The following is a 22,651-nucleotide window of genomic DNA, read 5'->3' on the forward strand; positions in this document are numbered from 1 at the left end:
GGCATGAGCACAATTTACAGCCTTTAAAATTCTTTGATGTAGAATGTAATCTAAGTAAATAAAATCTTAACTATTCAATGTGCATATAAAATAAGCCTAGGATGGGAAAGGTATTACAAAATAATTTGTTTTCTATTCAAACTAATGACAGTATGCTTTATAAATGGACACAAGCTCATTTGTATGTGTGTGTGCGTGTGTAAATACTACAACGTGTGAATGTGTAAAATTCTGCCTGGGTGTATATGAGGTGGCATGTATGTGTTTGAGGGCATTCAGGTGTGTGTTACAGCATATTTGCTTTTGTATGTGATTGAGAATGTGCGTGCCTGAGTATGTTAGACCTGACTGTGTGTGTGCTTGAGTATACGTGTGCCTAAGGCAGAGTGTTCACAAGTGTGCTTGAGTGTATACGTGTGCATTCATTTGTGTCACTGTGCACGTGGAGATGTGCTTGATTCTATCAGAGTGCAGGTGTTTGACATTTTGGTTTAAATACATGCTTGGAGATTAAATGCTACATGCACTTCCATTTGGGCAGTCATTAGAGTGTGTTCTAGGGATTATTTTATTAGCCTCAGCATTGAATGAGAAAAATGGAAATACCCCCTGAAACTGTATCTATAACACTTCTAAAGATATTTGCATAAGCATGCACACAAATTTATAGCTCGTTCAAAATTTGCATGGAAAAAATAGCAATATTCAAATTTTGCCCCAGGATTGTGCACCTGGTTACATCAGTTTAATAGATGCAAATCAGCTGCTAAAGTTGGGAAATCTTCCTTTCCCATTGCTTTAAATTTTTTTGATTACTTTATTCTCTCAGGATTCCTCATTCAGAGTGACACATGTCACTCGCAGCAATTGAGGATACTTGGAGATTATTATTAAAAAGACGCTTAATATCACTTTCCACCCTGGGCCACCTATAAAGTTGCAGAGAGAACCAGCCACACTTCTGAGACCAATCAATACCCACCCATGAGTATTATTTCCCTATTGTTGGTTAAATAATGCTATTCTAGAAGTAGAAGGAGAGCCCTAGAGGCCAAAGCTAGCATGTAATGGGTACCAGATTCAGTGCTAGAACCCTTATAAATATTATCTCACTTAATCTTCACTGCAACCTTGCAAGGTAGTGCTAATTCCCTTTTTCAGATGCGTTGCTATGGCTCAGATAGGTTAAATGAGTTGCTTAAGGTCATTCGGCTAATTAGGGGTGAGGCAGGCATCAAATTCTTGTCTGTCTGACTCTGATCTGTGTTCTTTGCACTACGCTGTGCTGAACCTTTTTGATTGAATCTGAAAGTATGACCTTTACAGAATTTATACCTTCCCTTACTGGGCATGGGGTTTGTTTGGCTGCTTGCTACTCTCTGGCCCTCAATTGCCTTCTCTAATGATGCCTAAAAACTTGATTGATATCAAGTTCCTATCTACCTTGGAAGCAATGAATAAATTCATGAACCATAGTTCCAGCATGAAGCTTCACTATGTATTTATTTTAAAGTGTATTGCCTTGATTAAACTTATTACTGTCCATGTAATAGAAAGTATGAGCTGAATAAGTACAATGTGCCAGAAGTGTCACACCCATTTTACAGACATCGACACTGAAGCTTCAGGAAGTTATTTATTACAGTCCACTGATAGCTCTAGATAAGCTTCTTTATTAGGCAAGGTCTGAGGAACTCATTTGATCTAATAACACCTCAGTTTCTTCATTTATAAAATGGGGGCCTCAGTACTCTCACTACAGGACTGTTCTAAGGATAAAAGACACTTTAGATAAAGCATCTTGAAAATAAAAGTTAATGCATGGCAGCGATTACCTGAATCATTACACTTATAAAATTGCCTTTTGTAGCATGCCTTCCCAATGTGTACCCCAAAGAACATTACCTCTCTCTCCACTGGATACAAACAAATGTTAAGAAAACTTGATTTTCTGATCAAAGTTTTGTGGGAAGTTTTGGTAGACAGCTTTTGTTATGCAGGGATTTTTTTTTAAATGTAATACATAAAAATGTAATATGACAATGTGCTTTATGCCTTTCCTAAAGGAAACACACACAGTATTTCCTAAAGGACATACATACAGTATTCCCCCTTTATTTTACCACAGATATTTTTCTGTTTATCACATCTCCCAGAAAACAGTTATATAGAAAGTAATTTTCATGAAAAAAATGCATATTTTTCAAAAAGCATACACATATATTAATAGCTCAATAAATGTAACATCATCATCATTATTATGACTGCTATTATAATCGCTACCATAATCTTCACAACAGACATTAAAAGCTCTAGCATGGTACAGATTATCTAGACAGGAAAGGGTAGGTCTAATGCACTCTTTGCTATTGAATAGGGATCTGCAAACTGTAATTCAGGTGTTTTGTCTGCCAGGTTAGAGTAAGATATCCAAGGACAATGGCAGTTTCACAAGACAACACATTATAGAATACCCTCATAGTGTATTCTTTTTTATAATGTGAAGTAGATTTCTTAAGAGTCACCAAAGGGTTCTTTTTGTTCTCTCCAAAGGGTTCTTTAATGACACAGATTTTTTTCTCGACCATTCCATACTGCAGTTCCAACGGTAGGCATCCTGTTGTTGCATCACTGCCTCCCATGGTTGGTTTTAATGTTCAAATGATACCTCGTTTTTAACAGATATCTTCCCATATGTGAGAGTCTTTGCCTCTTTCCCCTTCCTGTTAGCTAAAAAACACCCAACAATATCAACTACAAAACTTGGCAGAAGTAAGATGAACTGCTACTGAATGTCTTACATATGGACTGTCTTCCTTTTGGTCTTGATTCAGTTCCCTGGCAATCTGGAAATGATTTTCCTTTGCTGTTCTATATCTCCTGTCAAGGAGCATATAGTTTGCTTAGATATATGTTCCTTTTAAAATCATCTTTAAACTTTTATCTATTCTCTGCTCCTTATGGTAGAGTTAATCATATCTTATGAGTTAAATTCTAGGATGGTAGTGGACCCTATTGCTTTCTAAGAGAAATCTTGAGGGACTAGGTGAGTTGCTTCCCCATGAACAATCATTTTGAGAGAGATGTATTTTTAGAGAGAGATGTATTAACCCAAAAGGAAATTTACTCACACACATAAAAATGTATTTATGCACCAAACCTGCTGGTAGTAAAGAGTAGGATATGGGATAAATCTACAAGAAACTTTGTATTTTGCCTCAAGGCCAACATTATAGATTTTATTTACTGGATAGGATATTGACTAAGACTACTTTCTTCATTCACACTACCATCCTTAAGGCGGATATTACGGAAAAGCTGGAAGTCAATCATTTATTCCCTATTTTAACCCTTGGAATTGCTGCTGTAGAGTTTTGTTTGCACTTATGTTCGCACTAAAGAGATAGAAAAGACTGAGCTAGACAGAGAGATTTCCATTCTCCCTTGGTAATGCATGGGTCCCCAAGGATAATCTCAACCCTTCCATTATGTGTGCAAAAAGAGAAGTACTACTCAACAGGAGAAACTGATAATTAAAACGGTATAGTCTTTGTCTCTGCTGTCCTAGGATCTGGTTTGACAAGAATACTAGACAGATAAAAACCAAAACATGCTTGCCAGGTTAATGCGGTGACCTTCACAAAGCAAATGAGCCCATTTGGATTTTTTAAAAAATCAAAGTCAAGTTCTCTTTATGGAAAACTTATTGTTAAGTGAAAACTCAAATTTAACATGACCTTGTGGGAAGAGCTGAATTGGTTATTCCATCCTGTAAAGAGCTCAGACTTGTGGCAGTTACACAAGGTATGCATTTGGAGAATGAGGTCATGGCAGCGCAGATGCCAACTGACAGCATGGTGATCCTGACCCACCTCTGTCTAAGTACCAGCAATTTCCCTCTATAAAGCATACATGATTATTTAAACATGAAGGAAAAATAAAATTTCAAGGCCTAAGAATCACTCTGAATGACAAACTCTAATCTTTGCCAGTTTGTTTACTATGTATATTAGTTTTCTGACTGGAAAATGTGTTCCAACTCCTTTTATGACATAAAAACGTTTATTCCATCAAAATTATAAGGCTATTAATTTGTTATACATTTTATACAAACATACACTGGCTTCCCTTTTAAGAGGTTGAAAGCATGGACTTTTCAGGCCCACATTCTATATAAGAGATAGTATAGACTGTCATTGCTCATTTACTTATTCTACTAATGTCTTGCATTTGTATACTTTTTCATGTTTTTCAAAAATCTCTATCAATGATTGGATTTTTCTCCTGTCTTAAGAAGTAAAAGCATTTTCTTATGCTTCCTTTTATGGGTTTACTGCCACAAACTATGGTTGGTCTTAATAATAGTTACCTCTGCTATCTTATAGTCAAAAAGAATTTCCTGTCAATTATATTAAAATCAAGGCCATGGTTTGGAGTAGACTTTCTGCAAATATAGCTGAACTTTTCAGTAATTCTCTACTATAAATTTATGTGTTCATTTACCTTGATGTCTGGATATAGTCACTTTAATTTGGAAAATACATTTTGTTATGCTTACCACCCTAAACTTAATACTGCCACAGGCTAGAGTAATGCTGTCTGATAGCAACATTTTATGAGATCTTTCCCAGTGAAGTAAGGATGGTTTAATATAAATAAGCCAATCAATGTAATACATTGTATCTGCAAAAGGGAAGATAAAAATCATATGATAATATCAATAGATACAGAGATTAGTATAACTGATCATGCTGCTCTATTAGGTTGACTGAGTGCTAGAAAACTACAAGGAAATAGCTTCCTTAAATAAAGATTACATTTGTCAGCTTCCTTTGTAGCTAGCTATGGTCAGGTGACTGAGTGAGATATGAGAATGTTTCTAGCAGCAGCTTCATTGAAGACTGCTTGAAAAAGAGGGGACAAGCCTTCCCCCACTAAATTTCTTCAATATTTCCTCTTTGAGGAACGAAGATGTGGTGGCTGGAGCATTAGTTGCAATTGTGCATTATGAGTATAAAAGTCCCAAGCTAGGGACAGTAGGGGTGTGAGCTAGAAGCTTTCTTTCCAGAGCCATTAAGCAAATCCTGGTTTTCCTACCTCTATTTCTTTTGTGTGAGATAAAAGTCACGATTACATTGTATTTACATGACTCTTTTTTTCTTTTCCTTGAAGGAGGTATTTTCTGTTACTGCACTCTATCTTGACGGACATGCCTGGAATATACATTTTCCTTTAATGTGATTTTATACTGAATAGCAGGACTTAAAGAGAGTGAATAGACAGAATAACTACTTTTTAACCCCAATTTTCAGTAAAACACCTATTCTCTAAACACAGGCAATACCACCAAATGGGTAGAGAGAGAAAAAATGGAGCAGAAAAATTTTCATACTTCTTTAAATTAATTCAACTTTACAGTGTAAGAAAATGAATTTCATTGAGACAGCTACTAATTTATCTTCTGGTTACAAAAGATTTGTCTTAGCAATGTGTCTTTAGAATGAGAATTGAAATATAATGACAATAATAGCTACATTTTTTATTATCATTTCATGTCTACTATGGGAGAAGTACTATGCTGGGTGTTTTCGCATATATCATCTCATTTAACCCTGAACACTATCCTACAGAGTCAAGAATTAGTTCTTCCTTTTACCAGAAAAGATCAGAGAAACCAAGTAATTTACTCAAGGTTACAGAGTAACTTGGAGGCAGAGAAAGATTTATGTTCATTTCTTGTTTGCATCTTTCTATCTTGAATCTTACAATTTTCATAACATTTTGATAGCTGAGGAGGAGGTGCTTTGGTCCTGCCTTGTATCTTGCACACAGCCAATATTCTAAGATTCAGGGGTGTTCCAACAATGGAAAGATAACATTTATTGCGCTTGAAGAAGGCTCCCTGAAAGGTACACTGGACAAAAGGTTTATACCATAAATCATAATATTTGTCTCCCACATTTACCATATTCCCAGTTAGGTGTGAACTTAAACAAGTCTATTCAACCACTCTGGATCTGTTTACTTGTCTCTACAAGGAGAGGCAGAGCTGCATGACCTCCAAGATGTAATCTAGTGGCAGTATTCATTGTGACGCCAGTAACTTTATTAAAGAAGAAATGGAAAAAGGAAAAATGATGCCAGATACTTCTAGTGTTTTCACTTTTATTGTTTGACATGTAGAATTCGATGTTAAAAAAATGAATATACCTAGCAGAGAAGTATGGGAAACTTTCTTTGATTGTTGAAACTGTTTATTCTTGACTCACTGTTAACTTTGACTACTATGGCCTCAGAAAAAAAGCTTTTGAACATAATTTCTCAAAATGTTCTTCTAATGCACAGTAACCGAACCCTTTTGCTAACTCAGGACGAGATCTTCTATGTATGTTGGACTCTACAGTGTTTATCCATATCCACAACTTGGTGAAAAAAAAAAAAACAACCTCTGAATTTAACTGAAACTAAATTTTTTGTCTCTGCTCAGACAAAAAAATGTTAATTACTAAAAATAAATTTAAATGTGAATTTAGCTGAAAAACACATTTTTCAGATGTCTAAATTGAGACCGAGAGTGGCTGATTTGGCCAAGATTGCATGGAGAGACAGTTCTACCAGGACACAGGAAGCATCTGTGGATCTGGGTGACCTCGAGTTTTGGTGAAGGTCCAGAGTGGGAAACAGATTGTTAGCTAACCTTGGGGCTACACAGGACCAGATATTCATATTCAAAACAAAACAAAAAGAAAATGTGCCCTGTGATGCTAGACTAGAAGAAAATGATCTGGTCTCAGGTTTGGGTCTCCTCTGGAATTTCATGGCCATTAGTCAAGTTTCATGTGGATTTGGGGCCAAAGTTTACACAACTTAAATGGTCTAAAAAATCCTAACTTGAGATTTTTAATTTAAAGTTTATCCTGACCTGTACTTCTGAGGTTGATGACATAAAAAGTCATAAATCTTCCCCAGAGGAACATTTTCTTCACACAGAACTTAGACAGAATTTTAACATATTTGAACTCACAATAAAAAAACAACATAAGTAAGATCTAGACTCACATAGAATTAACCTGCTGTTTTTATTAGTTATAGCATATAAAGTAACTACACTTAATATATTTAAAGAAGAGAGTGACTAAAAACAGGAGCAAAAAATTACCAAAAGATAATGAGGTATATTTTAAATAGCTAATTAAAAATCCTAGAACTATAAAGTAACCACTGAAATTCAAAACTAATTAGAAGGGTGAAACATGATAAAAACACAACTGAGGAAATATTTAGTGAGCCAGAAGATATATTTGGAGAAATTTCCTATAATATAACAGAAAAACTGAAATGGAAAATAGTAAAAAGAAGTTAACAATGTAGAGGTTAAAACTGAAACATTCTAATGGAACTTCTGAATATAATACAAATTGTTGGACAATTAAGATTCAAAGAGATAATGGTTGAATCTTTACAAAAGACATGGGTCTTTCTATTCAAGGACTTCTGCAAGTCACAAGCAGGATGGAACAAGCTGGAACCCACACTGACATTTAGGACAGCACACTGGACTGTGTTTTCTGTGGCCAAATGCAACTTTGAAGCATACACAGTAAAGTAATTTTCCCTGTGTCTCATAGAAACTATAAAATGAAAAAAATCTTACCTACCTAATTTGCACCTTAAGGAGAGTATAAGCATCATAGAAACCTTTTTGCCAGGTTACTGGGAATCTGGAAGCTTGAGTACAAGTGAAGTTCTTTAGCACAGATGCAAGTGGCCATTCAAAAGTTCTTTGTGCTCTACCTTACTAGGTTTCCAGGACTAAAAGTGTTCTTCCTATTCCTTTCTTCCTTCTCTCCAGTGACTCAGAAGAATATATGTAAATCAAATTTCTGGATAAGTTCTGCAGTTATTTTGTATCCTCAAAGCTCAATATGCAATTCAAATTCTAATAATGACCTCAGAAGATGGCCATAGGATGAAATACAGAAAATGAGTATGTAGATATTTGGAGAAAAATTAAAACGATCGCATAAATACTGTGTATTTTTAATTACAGGAATAAAAGTATAATTTATTTTACTTGGTGAGGGGGTGGAATGTGGGGTACCTTCAATATCTGTAATCATCTGGTTTTGGAATGAGGAGTGAGGAGACTTCCCCATGTCCTGGTCACCAATTTTGTACAACTGAATTCTGGCTTCCTGCAGCCTCTTCCAGTCATTTCTACTATTAAGCCTTTCCACCTTCTCTTTGTGTGGTCTATTTCATGCAGATGAACATGCATTGAAAAAATAAAACAAAACAAAAAACAAAACAAAACAAAACAAAACACCAAGTAGCAAATGAACCTGGGATTCAGAGTAAAAGCTGGAGTCAGTGAGTGGAAGGCACTGAACAGTGAAGTCGAAATGTGTTGCTTTTGCTGGTCTATCCAAATGCATTAACCATGTACATAAGCACACAGCCGTGAGGATACTTACATTTCTGGTCTCATATTGCCACCTGACTTAAATATATGTCCCTGGTTTCATAAAAGAATTTTAAAGCTTTAATGTCCGGGAATAGTCAGCAGAGTTAGCTGAGGTTTACAGACAGCCAGCTGCAAATTTACCTTAGTTCAAACTTGTCAAACTGTCAAGTTTCCCTAGATTTTGGCATTGCTGCCTGTGAATGATGGCGTAACAGGTGTGGTTTTTATTATCTCAGAACAAAATGTAAAAGATGTATTTTGAAAACAGTTGCTGTTTCATGTGCATTGAGTTTCCTCACTATACATATAATCTTACGTTCATTAAATGAAGAGGACTGTCTCATAAAGAAAAGGGAGCTTTGAACTTGAGACTATTTTGGGGTTCAATTTCTGTTTTCACTTGAGAAAAAGAAAAAAGGCTTAGGGGGTGACAGACCATCTCCGAGCAGGGTATGTTGCTAGGAAATCATGATAATAGTGTGTTTTTTCCCCCCATTTCATACCTACTTCCCAAAGATATTTCTGTGGATTCAGTCTTACACACTTAATTTGACTTGGAATTCTTCTTAAGCATGTTTTAAGATTGTATTTTTAGTGCCACTGATGAATTTCACACACTGATTTAATAATTTAGAGTTAATGTTTTGATTTCACTGTAGTGTAAATGATGTAGCCACTATGTGTCACGCGGGGGCTTATCTTATAAAATCAAATCAGAATCACCTTAAAGTTTCTCTTTTATTTGTCACTGAGTAGAAAAAGAATTACTTTGAACTAAACTTGACCAGAGGCTGTCCTAATGCAACTAGCTAGTTAAAAGATAATTGTGTCCACATAGGAATTAGTCATAAGCCTTTTGTCCGTGTATGCTAAAAAGCACTATAAAACTTCTCCATCATACTTTAGTTTCTCTCTTCTCTATTTGAGGTTTTCTTTAAGTTTAGGGAATTGGTATTATTATGATATTTGAGCATTATTTGCTAACAGATAGAGACATTTCTTCTGAGAGCCCAGCTGGTGTCCAAAAATGAAAAGCAAAATTTAATTGCAATCCTAGATTCCTAAGCTGGTTATATTAGTTATTTTTCTTTATCGGAGATGTTAAATTCTAGTTACTTTAAGTGGGTTTTTTTCTCTTCAGTGACATGATGAATGGCTACCTGGTTGGATCTACACCATGCACACTGCATTTTGAACAAAGCTTCTTGATCAAATGGCATGCATGACTCTGATGTTACTGTAATGCCTGGAGAAAAAATACAGCATACACACTAATCATTTCAAATGACCTAATCAATAACTAGAAATTGCAGGAAAGTGATGTATTATATAGAATAGACATGTAGAATCAGATGAAAAATCTTTTGATTATAGGCACTTTCAATAAAGGGGAAAATTAATAATGTTTTTAAAGCATATGATACTTGTATAATCAAGGAAAGTTTCCCTAGCAACAATAATTATATGAATCTCTTACAACTTCCTCCTCTAATTATCTGTTTTATTAGTAGATGCATATCGCCGTCCATTAGGGAACACTTAAAATATAATGAGACATTGTTATAATGAAGATATATGTGTGTGTGTGTGTGTGTGTGTGTGTGTGTGTACAGAGATGTTTATGTGTGTGTGCTTGTATAGCTCTAGAAAAAGAGGTATATTCCTAGATGACATGGTCTATATATCAAAGTGTGGGTATCCTTACATGAAAACAAAACCATTTATAATTAATATTTTCTCACCATAAACAATACAGACTTAAGAGAGTTTATGGACTGTATCCACGAACCATTCATAATCAGTGTCAACAGCTCAATATACTGGATCAAGAATCATAGATCTCAGTGTTGGAAGGGCCTCAAGGGCCATTTGGATAATCTTCTACTATTTCAAAAATGAGGCAGCTGAGACTCCCAGAAGTTAAGTGAGTTTCTCAAGGTCACTGTATGTGAACACACACACAGACACACACAGATCTCTGGATGTCCACCTGTCATGGGGTAGCTGAAAACAAATTTCCTTATAACAAAATCTTACATGAACTTCAGGAACGAACCATGCTTGGATAGGTTACACAACGATAGTAACTTATATGGCTTCTGACATACACCAAGTAATATGGTTAGAAATATTTTGGGGTCTAATGTTCTAGACCTCTAGAACTGCCTATTTCATTTTAAAAATACAGTATAATGAGAAGGGTAGAGTTGTACTCTGTGTGACTGTTCTGCTGTCAGTGATCTGTAAGTAACAATGGCTCAGAGGAAGTTCCATTAGGAAGAGAGAAGCATAAAGCTCTCAAGTCTGTCTTTACGCAGCCCCTCAAAGGCTCTGTGATCAGGAGAAGTGATTTTATAAAAGAAATACAGTAGATGCATTTTACAATGGTGGTATTAGAGAGCAAATGTCCTTAGTGTGGGTTAAATGTATTTACTGAGATTTCATGGCAAGGAGTTACATTTTAAGGGAGCATGATTTGACCTGTGGTATATCCAAATCTGAACTATGTTATAATACACTTCTGTTGTATTCCTGTGAGGTATTTTTAAGCCTAAGGAGTTAACCTTTGTGAAGTACCATGAGACCTTCAGGTTAAAGAATCTGGTATCAAGTATCAATTCAGTGCCTCTAACTATACTCAATGAACCTAGAAAACAGACTGGAAATAATGAGTAAACCATTCATTGCAGTCCCCTTGGCATCAGAGCAGCAAAGTTAACATGTTAACAGCTAAGCTTCATGCGCTGAGAGGAAGAAAATGATCAATGGCAAAGAGCATATCCACCTTTGAAATGACATGATCCATTATAAGAATCAGATGTTAAATTGCTTCCTGTACTGAGCGCACTCAATTAAAAGTCTGCACAGTGAGATCATCTCGATGGTTAAATATGCTCTGTGGGAACAACCTTTATGGAGCTTAAAAATCACAGAAGGACTATTCCTACCATGACACTGGAGATTTGGAAGGCATTTTCTTCCCCTATTTTTCAATTTGGTAGTTTTATTAGGAAGTCTTTTGCCTGAGAGACTGCTGAGTGGGTCAGACCCATCTACCCTTTGCTTCCGTGAACCAGAGATATTTCTAGTGTTCTTTTTTTCATTTGGATCCAGACTGGGTGACTATGGCTTTAATCCAGGATCTCTGGACAAAATGTGCCATTCGTGCACATGGTATTTAATGCCCTTCAGCTCCTTGAACTTTCCCTTTTCAGAAAGCTAAACTATTCACCCCATCCTGTCTCCCTAGCTAGCGCTTCCTTCTTCCTTTGGTGGGAGTGATTGTGGGGGGCTGAAAAGAATGCCAGACTTGGAATGAAATCAACAGATCTGCTTTCTACTTGCATGCTTGCAATTAGCCAGGTCTATGGCCTTGAACAAGTTATTTAGCTTCTCTGGTCTCCAGTTTCCTCATGCTTCAAAAGCTTGTCTTTCTTGTTTGCTATTGACTGCCTGTCTCTCCCTGCCAGACTATAAGCTCCACAGTAGGAATTTTTGTTTTCCTCACTGCTGGATCTCATGAGCCTAGTACATGTTACACAGTAGGTGCTCAGGGAAAATGTGTTTAATAAACGAAAAGTTCTTATCTGGACAGCATTGCCTTTCATCCACTCCCCCGATGCAGAAATGATAGAAATCTCCCCCCCCACACACACTTAGACAGCAACCAACTCCTGTTTCTTAACCTCTCTCATGTCTGTGCTTTCCTTTTCAGCTACACTTAAATTGTCTTATAGCAAGTCTTCACCTTTTTTGTTTTTACTGTATTCTCCAAACTATTTTCAGACTGATTTTTCAAAAAATGTAAACAGTGTTGGTTATTATACTAACCTCTTTGTTTTTATTTATTTATTTTCTTGCATCATTGTTCCTTTTTTGTACAGTAATTGGGTTTTCCCCTTAGAATGAAAGAGACATTTCTCCAAAAAGAAAGGCAAAAGGCCAACGGGCATATGAAAAAATGTTCAACAGCACTAATTACCAAGGAAATGCAAATCACAACCACAATAAGATACCACTTTTCACCAGTGACAATGGCCCATATTTAAAAATCTGGCAACAACAAATGCTGGTGAGGATGTGGAGACAAAGGAACCCTCCTGCACTGCCGGAGAGAATGCAAATTGGTCCAGCCACTATGGAAAGCTGTGTGGAGGTTCCTCAGAACACTGAAAATGGATCTGCTATATGATCCGCGGATCATACTCCTAGGAATCCACGCAAAGGACACAAAAACACACATTTGAAAGGAAGCCTGTACTCCTGTATTTACCACAACGGTGTTTACAATAGCCAAGATATGAACTAAGCCCTTTCCATTGGCTTTCCCGGGATCCTCAAAGCCAAGTTGAAACTCCCAGGTATGGCGCATCTCATGATCTGTGAGGTCTTCTATGACCATTTATTAGAGATGGATGTCATGCTAAATACACTTTGTACGTGAACATCTCTTTCTTTAGAACACATAGTGACAGGAATTCTAAATCTTTGTTCATGTTTGTCTCCCCAACTACAGCTATGTTTCATCACAAAGTATCCCATCACCTCATATGATGATGGGACATAAAAAGAGCACCATAAATGCTGGCAATAATGGGATGAGGAGTGGCTCTCATACCTCAAGTTAAACTGCTTAGCCTCTTGGCGTCGCTGTTTATTGGAAACCTGAGGAATGCTGAGCTAGCTGGGAAGAGGTCAGAACTTTTGTGAGACATGGAGCCAAATATCTGTTCACCTTCCTCCAGATATAATATTCTATGGGGCTTTCATTTTTTCCTCATCACTTGATTTGTTTTTGTGAGTGAGGGTGGCTTGAGGTGAAAGAGAAGTAGGGTAAGGCAGGATTCTTGCTTGTACAGGCAAGCCCATTAGTAGTTATTTGCTCCTCTGAGTGATTTTTTTTTCTTTGCCAACAAGATTGGTGCTTTTTGTTTTTTTGGTACCGATTGCATTTTTTGAGGGTGGGGGTGTTGGGGAAAGAGAAACCATTACACATTGTGTTTAAATGTGGATTCATTGAAAATACAAATATTTGAATTTGTGCATATGGTGATATATTACCAAGAATTTGACCCAATTCTGAGGCATCAGGAAGGGTGAATAATGGGTATGAGTGGCTTGAGGGAGCGGTTGTAGAGAAAGAGAATCACTGTTTAATCTATTTGTGTTCAGAAAGAGTAAATTTTTGAATCTTGTTAAAGGCAAATGCTGGTGTTCTCCAGAGTCCTATATTTCTTCATTATTGCTTTCCACACTTTTCTTGATAAAAATATACATTCCTGTTGTCTGACCTCCCAATATTTGTCTTCCACTCAGGGCGTGCCTTAAGTTCCACTCTTGAACATCAAACATGGACCATCTCCACCTAGGTCTTCTGCAGACCTCTTCCCCTTAGCACACACATAGCTGAGCAGACCTCATCCTCTTTCTCAGTCCCCAAACTGGCTTTCCATCTAGGCCTTTTCTCCCAGGTGTGGTACTTCTTTTTACTTAGCCACACAAAACAGTTATCTTCAGCTCCCCTTGTCTCCCTTATCTAGGATGGGAACTCCTTTTGGGCCTGTCCCCACCTCACCTCTCTCACTAGTTTCAGTTCTCTTTCTCCAGGCCACTCAAACCATCACGCTAATGGTTGTCTCTTCCTTCCCTGTGTTATCAAGCTCCAATCTGTCTCAGCTGCTATCAGTGTGGCCTCTGCTGCTGACTTCAAACCACTCAGTGGCTTCCTATTGTGTCAGGAGGAAAGGCGAATTCTTTAGCACAGCCTCTAAGTAAACCCCCCTGTGTTCTGGCCACTGCCCATCTCTCCAAGTGTATCTTCTACTTGACTCCTAGGTGGCAGCTATGCCAAATGCCCTGCAAGTGCTTCAAATGTATCCTTCAGCTCCACATCTCTCTTTCTCTGAACTACTCCTGCTGGAATGTTCTTTCTCTCACACCCACCCGACTGCCACACAATCCTTTTTCTAGTATTAAGTGTTAAGACTACTTCAAACTGGTGCCTGGTGATGACGGGGCTTATTTTTGCACCAATAACCTCCTGCGTCCTCTTATGTGCTCTGCAGCACATGGCCTAAATGTGGCCCGGTAATGCAGCTTGTGTGTATGTGGTGAGCTGAGTAACAGATTCAGAGAGCACAGGATGGGATGGTGGTTAGGTGCCTGCGAGGTGACAGCAGAACATCTTAGCCTGAAATCTGACTCTGACACTTGAGATATGGGTGACTTGAGGCAAATTATTTAACTGCTGAGCACCTTATTTTCTTCATGTGTAAATTGGGCATAATTATAGCACTTATGTACTAGTGTGGTTATAAGGATAAAGTGAACGTGTATACAGTAGTTAGAATGGTGCCAAATACATAATGACTACTACATGTGTTTGCTCTACTGCTACAACTCCTTCTACCACCACTACCATTACTATTATTATTTCAAACTGAAGCTCAGACCCCGATATCTAAGCCATATCTAGTACATTATAGATAATCAGGTCTATCTATGCTATACAGTCCCATGATGCCCAGTTACTTCCCTTTTGTTAACTCTTCCTACGTGTTAATTGTGTCTTCTCCACTGGACTTTTAGCTCCTTTTGTAAAAGCAAGAACTATGTGTCCCTTGTTAACCACCATGTCCCTAGCACCAAGCACCATTCTAAGCACATCACACACACATGTATTTGATAAATATAAAGAATGATTTTAAGATGTGTATTATTAGTAGATTATCGTTAGTGTCTTAATCATTTCCGAAACTGAGAAATGCAATTCTCTGTCCATTATGTTTTCCATGTGAGGCAGCACAGTTTCATACAGTGAAGTAGCATCTTAGAATTAATTCTCTTAATAGAGGGATTCTCCTGTTTCTTTACAGCAAAGGAACACAGACACTTCCATTCATATGCTAATTTCGGGGCACAAGAAGTCTCCTGGTGGACCTGTCCTTCCTGCTAACCACATGTCATCTCACAGCCTCAACGAAATTCACAGGCAGACTTTGTAGGCGTTATTATTTATTAATTCTATCCACTTAATGAGCAGATGGCCTGAGAATAAGGAAAAAAGTATAAAGAATGACCCATAATTTCAATGCTTAGAATTCAGGTGGAAAAAACAAGACATGTGCACAAATACTTACATCACCATCTTTTTTACTCTAACAATAAATATGATAGAATTTCAGAGGATCCTGTTGATGTGATCAGGAACGGTTTTGTAGAATGACTAAGCTAGTTGATTTTGTGGATGGGTTGGATTTTCATAGGGGGAAAGGCAATAGCTTTTCATGCCGAAAAAGAGTGGAGAAAGTATATATATATCTGATATGTTGGGGGTAAGGAGGGCATACGATTCTTTTACACAGGAAGCAGAAGATAGACTAGAGATACCAATCTGAACTAATATGGTGTGGGCTTTTATTAACAGGCTAGGATATTGAACTTTACAGACAACAGGGAACTTTATAAGATGTTAAGGTTGGTAACAGTAAAACAAAGTTGTAAGAATAGTTAAGTCAACAAAAATATACAATACACAAACAGAGCAGAGTTCCTGGGTTAAGCTGTGTTTTTTAGTGATGGGTACCCAGCTGAAATATACAACAGGTGGTTGGAAATGAAAGATTATTTGAGTCTGGGGAGGTAGAGATTGCAACAATCCGCACAGAACTGATGTCAGAGACTTAGGAATGGGTGAGAAGAGTACAAGAGAATAGAGAATGAGGACAGAGGTTCAAGTGTGGACTTACAATAATGAAAAATACTACTAAAAACCAGCTGAATGTTATATTTGAAAACCCAGGCAAACAGAAGCCTGGGAAATACTGGAAAGCCTCTTAAAGCCCACGAAGGCATACAGCTAAAACTTTAAGTACTACCAGAAAGCCAGGGCCAGCTAGAACTTGGCAGTGGAGGAAGAAGGAGCTAAATCCAGCCTACCTGTTGAGCAGTCAGGGCCCGTCCACTTGGGGTCACAGCTGCACACTCCAGTGTCTAGAAGGAAAGTCCCGTGTCCTGAGCACTGCTCTTGACATATAGGAAGTGGAGTTTCACAGTTGACTCCTCCCCAGCCAGTAGAGCAGTGACATTCTCCTTTCACACAGATGCCGTGGCTGGAACACATTGGGTCTAAACAGTCTTCTGAAGACCCAAAAAGGAGAAAATTGGTTAAAAATGAACAGGTCTGGCCAGTACACATTAGGATAATGAAACTGAGGTACTCACATTGATTTCTTACTATTATATCACGTATGCTGCTTTAATTAGGCAATAAAATGACCCATAATGGCTGCATTCACACCTGAAGATTATTAACTCTTAAAGATACGGTAGTGCCTCATGAAGGTTTCATTGTAAACTCACGGGGAGGGGACTTTCCTGGTGGCACGAGGGGTTAACCCTGAGCACTATCAAGCTATTGGCAGCCACTGCAGCATGTGTTTGATCCCTGACCAGGGAGTGACCCAAAGGGCATGGCAGACCTCTCCTGTCTCACCTGCTGCTCCTCTCAGCAGTGTATTTCGGTGGGTCTGCCTGCTCTGCTCCCCACTCTGTCTGGTGAATGTTTGCCCCATGCCCGCACCTCTGCCTGCACCCCTTCTTGTATGCATAGATGTATTCAGGAGGAGGAAAGCACACATATGCTATGTGAAATGGTGAGCGGAGGGAAGTGCTCTGAAACAAATGGGAGGGTGGGCTGGCGCCTACCACAGGAATTCCTCAGGTTTGCAAAAATCTTGAAGAGCTTCTTGTAAGCCCTTCCCGAACTTTCCTGGAATTAGAATCACTGCTCCTAGAAGTGGCTTTTACTTGGTGTGTGTAGAGGTGCTCATAGATATATTTTACAGTTTGTTATTTTCAAGGTATTGGATGAGATGACTGGTATTGCATAAAATTACACAACACAATCAACCGATTACAATCTCTCATTTATCCTGAGAAGTGCCAAAAATATAACAAGTAAAAGCTATTTTAAAAATTCTTTTATCTGTGGTTTCTCCTATCAGAACAATGTGACATAGTTGCCAAAGTTTTAGCATAACACAGGCAAATTTTGTCTGATTCTGTAAGTCTGGAATTTGCTTGGACATGTTCTAACAAATGTATAAGCTCTTTTAGAAATAGATTTGTATGCGTGCCTTGGGGGAAATTATGTTGTGGTTTTAACTGAGTGACCATTCTATAGGAAATGGAGGGTTGATTTACAAATTTTAAGTATTCTCATACACATAAGATGAGACTAAGAAAACTTACAATAATGAGGATGTATGCTTTGAATTACTTTTCTAGCAATGGGAAAGACTGATAAAACCTGCCTTCATTTTGGAGACTGGCCTACCTAGTTTCAGGGTGTGGTTCCCGGACATGGAACAGAGTGACTCTAACTAAGCTTTATTATAATTAGTGCTATAGCCATTATAATTAGCCCATGATCTCAGGGCCATTAGCACAGTGCTTTTTATATCTGAGCTAATCAGCAAACAAATACCAGAAAATACAATTCATTTCTTATTTGGAGGGAGTGGGACCATCCACTGCACAGAATATTATTTTGGAAAAAGGTCATTTTGCAATATTAAAATACAGTAATAATTTTAATCAACACAGCACTCAATACAGTTTATTATACAAAAAAAGACCATCTTTTCTGAATAGGTAAGTTATGCTTAAATTGGAGGTACACAGTCATATGGCTGAAGGGGTAAGGCAGGTGGCATGCATGGCTGACATGGACTGAATACAAGAAAATAGTATTTCAGGAGCAAACAGAATAACAGTGCAGTTTCAAGAGAACTGTTGCACTCAAGTTGTCTACTGCCACATAGGAGGTGGGTCCAAGAGGATCAGATTTCCTACTTGTTTTGAAGCCAGACATAGAGATCTTTGTGTGGCACTTGCCTTTTATTTTAAAACAAAAGTTCTGCAAATCACAAGAAGCAACAACGAAACACAACCACTACTATCACCACGTGACCCAAAAGCCCAGTTCAGCCTGAGATGTTACAGGGCAGCGGGCAGGGTAAGTCTTCGTTTCCTAGGTGTTCCCTGTTACAATGTCAGACTTATAATCTGTATTTTACTGGTGTATTTGTAAAGTTTACACCATTAAATATGGTGAGTATTCGTTCTTGCTCTTTTGGTTGTTCCACAAATTTTCTTAGTGACCCCTAAGGGCAAATTTTTAAGCCCTTTTAAACTGCTCACAAAATTTAAATTAGAAGGATTTAAACATTTTAAAATGTATTTTAAGGGCCTTCCCTAGTGGCACAGCGGGTTAAAGTGCAGCACTAAGAAGCTAAAGCCACTTGAGAATGAGTTCGATCCCCAGTCCTAACCCACATGGTGCCGCAGCCCTCTCCTGACCTGCCCGCTGCTCCCCTCAGCAGTGTACTCTGTCAGTTAGGCTGTCCTGCTCCCCACTCTGTCTCTGGTGAGTCCTCTCACCACCCCTGCACCTCTGGTCTGTATCCCAGTGGTGTATGCAAAAATAAATCTTTTTTAAAATGTATTTTAAATTTAAAAAATTTTAAATGTTTTAAAGGTGAAACCCTTGATACTGTGATTCACACCATTTTGGGGGTTGGGGGGATGTGCGTTTATCTGTAACAGCCATTAGATCACCGTGAAAACAATTCCTAAAAGTAACTCTCGTGCCTGGTTTAGGCCCAGTGCCTCTCATTGGAACAGATACAATCTTCACACTAAAATTCTACTTTTCTAATGGGAAGTGGAAAGCTAAACTCTTGCTTGCTCATGGAGTGGAATGAGATTAAACCCTTTACAATGCTGTGTAATAGTCTTAATCAGCCATCTTTAAAAAGCAATTATAGTGCATTTCAGCATCTTCTTTCCTGAACAACAGTTGTGATGAGACCATCTCCCACGATAATGGTTTAATATTATTTCTGAAATCAGTCGTATTGGAGGAATGTGCCACGAAAAAAGATCTGATTACTAGTAAACTAATTTTCCAATGTGTCTCTTTAAATGACAACACTATTGCCATTTCAAAATATGTTTGTGTGTGTGAGCAAAGGCTCCTTTGGGGGTGAATTTTAATATAAAGGCACTGCCTTGAAACTCACTAGTAGTTAGGTTGGTTTCCTTAGACATAGAGGTCAAGTTTCAATATGCGGTATATAGTAATAAATAATATAATGCTACAACAATAATAGTGTTAATTACAAATCAGTCGCAAGAAAACATTCATGAAATGATTCCAAATGTACATACATGATTGCTTTTATCATGTGCTTTAAAGCAAGATGTAGCTTAGTGCACTCTGTAATAATGAAAGTATATGAATTAACACCTAATATCATCAGTATGAAAATCGTCAAGTTAGAAAACAGTGTTAGAGTTGCTCTGAAAGTGTCAGAGACACAGCCTCATATTAGTATCACAGACTGTCAGAAGAGACAAGAAGTCCCTTGCACCAACCCTTTTCTCCATGTACTAAGGACATGCTCAACATTGAGCATTTGCAAAGACTACCTGAATCTCAACTAGACTCATAAAATGACAAGGTGGTCAATTCAGTAAAAGCCTGAAGCAACAGATTAAAATGAGGGTTCTGACCTTCCTCGCAAATTTCTCCTTTGTAGCCCAGCTCACAGATGCAGACTCCCATGATGCAGGTGCCATGGCCAAAGCACGTTGGATCAATGCACTGCTCTTCTGGAACATCGCACTCTGGACCCTTCCAGCCATTTCGACAGACACAGTGTCCTTTCTCATATTCTCCATTTCCACCACACAGCACAGGGCACGAATCTGAAGGTTGGCAAAATGAACCAGTACTGATCTCATCATGCATTTAACAATTGCCAAAGAGTAATGTTCTATTGATTCTTTGTGTAATATTTCAGGCAAAAAACAAAAACAAAGCACACAACCAAAAACCTATACTATTTTTGTCTTTACCTTTATTAAATAGGCACATGTTCATGATAATAAACAGACTATTCTTCTTGTGGGCATAAATATAAGTTACAAAATATGACCTGGGAGGAGAAATTATTTCAAGAATTTGCTTTTGATTTTTCCATAGTATTGAACAACTATTACTGTTATATTATTATTATCATCACTATCATAAGCTATGCTTTCTCATAACTTTTTGTCCACAAGCAGATGTATGTTTTTAGGAAGAAAAGCCTTGAAATTTTTAGAAACTAATAAACAGGGCATTATTCATATTAGAGAATGTGATCTTGAAAAGTTGCGCGTTCAAAGAGATGTGGACAGATGTCTGTTCCCATAATACCTGGGCAGATGTTTCATAGAATATCTACTCTGCTTTGTTATGGTTTGTTTCCCCATTAACACTGTGGGTCCCTTAAGGGCAGAATCTGTAAATCCTGTATTATTCTTTTTAATACAATCTACCTCCCTCCACTCAAACCCCCCACTTCCTCAAGATCTATTGTAGTACTGTGAACATGGCAAAGGGTGTAGAATTCTCTATTGAACAGAATTTAATCTAAAGAAACTGGGCAGCTAAGAAATATGAGCTTAAATTATTACAGGGTGGAGAAATTTTAGAACACATTGGAAATGAACAGAAGGCATTACTAAAGTAATAACTAAGCCTATGGGAAAATATGTGTGATTTACCTAAGCTTTTCAAAAATTAAATTATGGGCAAGTCTAGGAAGCAGTCCGGTTTGCTAAGTTTAACTTTTGACTTTTCTATTTTCTAGGCTACTTACCCATGTGGTGATCACCCACTCCTTCAGTTTACATTGTGTGTATCAGTAGTTACCTATTTTGCCCACTCTTAAAGTCCATCCACTATGAAGTTTGTTTATGAAGGAAATAGAAATATCATGTCCTAGTTGGATCAGATGTAGGTACAAATTCCAGCTATCAGATAGCCCTGGATAAGTTTTTTCACCCGAGGTTGTTTCTTTGTCCTTTAGACTGTGATAATAGTAGCTCTGTATTACATGGCTATCGTAGGAAGCAGGAATCAAGAGGCATAATACAAAATGTTTAGAACAGTGCCTGGTAGAGTAAGTGGCAGTGGGGATGTTATTGTTGCTGCTCTACTATCATCACTACAGCCTCCTCCTCCTCCTGCTACTAATTCTCAGTTCTTAAGTGATTTCTATTTCCCTAAATCAATCAGAATAACAGGCCAACATTACCTCTAGCACAGTCAGGCCCAAGGAATCCTGGGAAACAGTGACAATGGCCAGAGATACACTCTCCATTTCCATTGCAATTTGTAGAACAGTCATCCATTATTTCTATTAATAGAGAGAAAAAGAAAAAACAAATGAATATAACTCTCAGGCTGCAGAGTCCTTAAACCTTTTTTTTTTTTTTGGTACATTGCAAGAACTCTGGGCCCATAACAATCTTGCCCTCTGCTGTCTATGGAGCACTTACTATTTAAAATCAGATGCCAAATATTTCTGTAAGATGTCACAAGCAGTACCAAATTATTAAAAGGGCCCTGAATTTGCTGAATTGGCTATTCAAGAGTGGAACTAAAAAGCAACCTCATTTCTAAAGTGCATAAAGGGTCTAGATGAATTGTATTCTTATGAGACATTCATGATAAAGCTAAAAATGTACTAGGATTATAGGACATTTCTCAAAAGCAAAACAGGCTTGAAAATGCAAACCAGAAGACTAAGTCTACTGTTGATTTTTTCAAGTTTAGGTTGTAGCAAATAAAATTTTCTTCTTTAGCACCTTAGAATGTTTAATCTGCTATCTTGACAGCTTAACTATGATAATCAGTATTTCATTTTCATTAATAAGTGACAATGGAAGGCTTTTAAAGTAAGTGTTCATATTAAATTCACCACCACTAAAAGCATTAGAACCTAAGTATTTTGTTGAGAAATGCTTTCTTGACTGTAAACGCTTATCAGTTCTCTGCCACTAATTTCCCTTCAATCCACTCTTAGAAAAGAATAGGTTTCAAGGGAATTGAGAAGGCTTTGAAGGTGCCCATAGGAAGTTTTGATGATATAAAAATGTTCAATGCAGCAGAACTTTGATAAGATTTATGGTAAGTAAACTGACTGAAAAGGTATAAAGTTATACATAATAAGTCTCTAACAATGACATTAAAATTATTTCTAGATAAAAATCACATATGAGTATAACAACACTGGATTCTAAGTCCATGAGATAACAATTTTGCAGATATTTCCCTAGTTTTATTGAGAAATA

The 22,651-nt window shown here is 37.5% G+C and overlaps 1 protein-coding gene across 1 annotated transcript in view; it reads right to left on the minus strand.

Moving 5' to 3' along the window:
- The window catches only part of TENM1 (teneurin transmembrane protein 1), a 590,326-nt gene that overhangs the window by 203,305 nt on the left and 364,370 nt on the right, over positions 1-22,651 (minus strand). The window contains exons 10-12 of the mRNA XM_004685779.2: positions 21,613-21,714; positions 20,042-20,236; positions 16,403-16,603 (exon numbers count right to left, since the gene is read on the minus strand). Coding sequence (XP_004685836.1) covers positions 16,403-16,603; positions 20,042-20,236; positions 21,613-21,714 — 498 coding nt within the window. The remainder of the gene's footprint in view (positions 1-16,402; positions 16,604-20,041; positions 20,237-21,612; positions 21,715-22,651) is intronic.

Source organism: Condylura cristata, unplaced genomic scaffold (assembly GCF_000260355.1).
Source record: "Condylura cristata isolate star-nosed mole 26May11 unplaced genomic scaffold, ConCri1.0 scaffold00019, whole genome shotgun sequence".
Classification (NCBI taxonomy): Eukaryota; Metazoa; Chordata; class Mammalia; order Eulipotyphla; family Talpidae; genus Condylura; species Condylura cristata.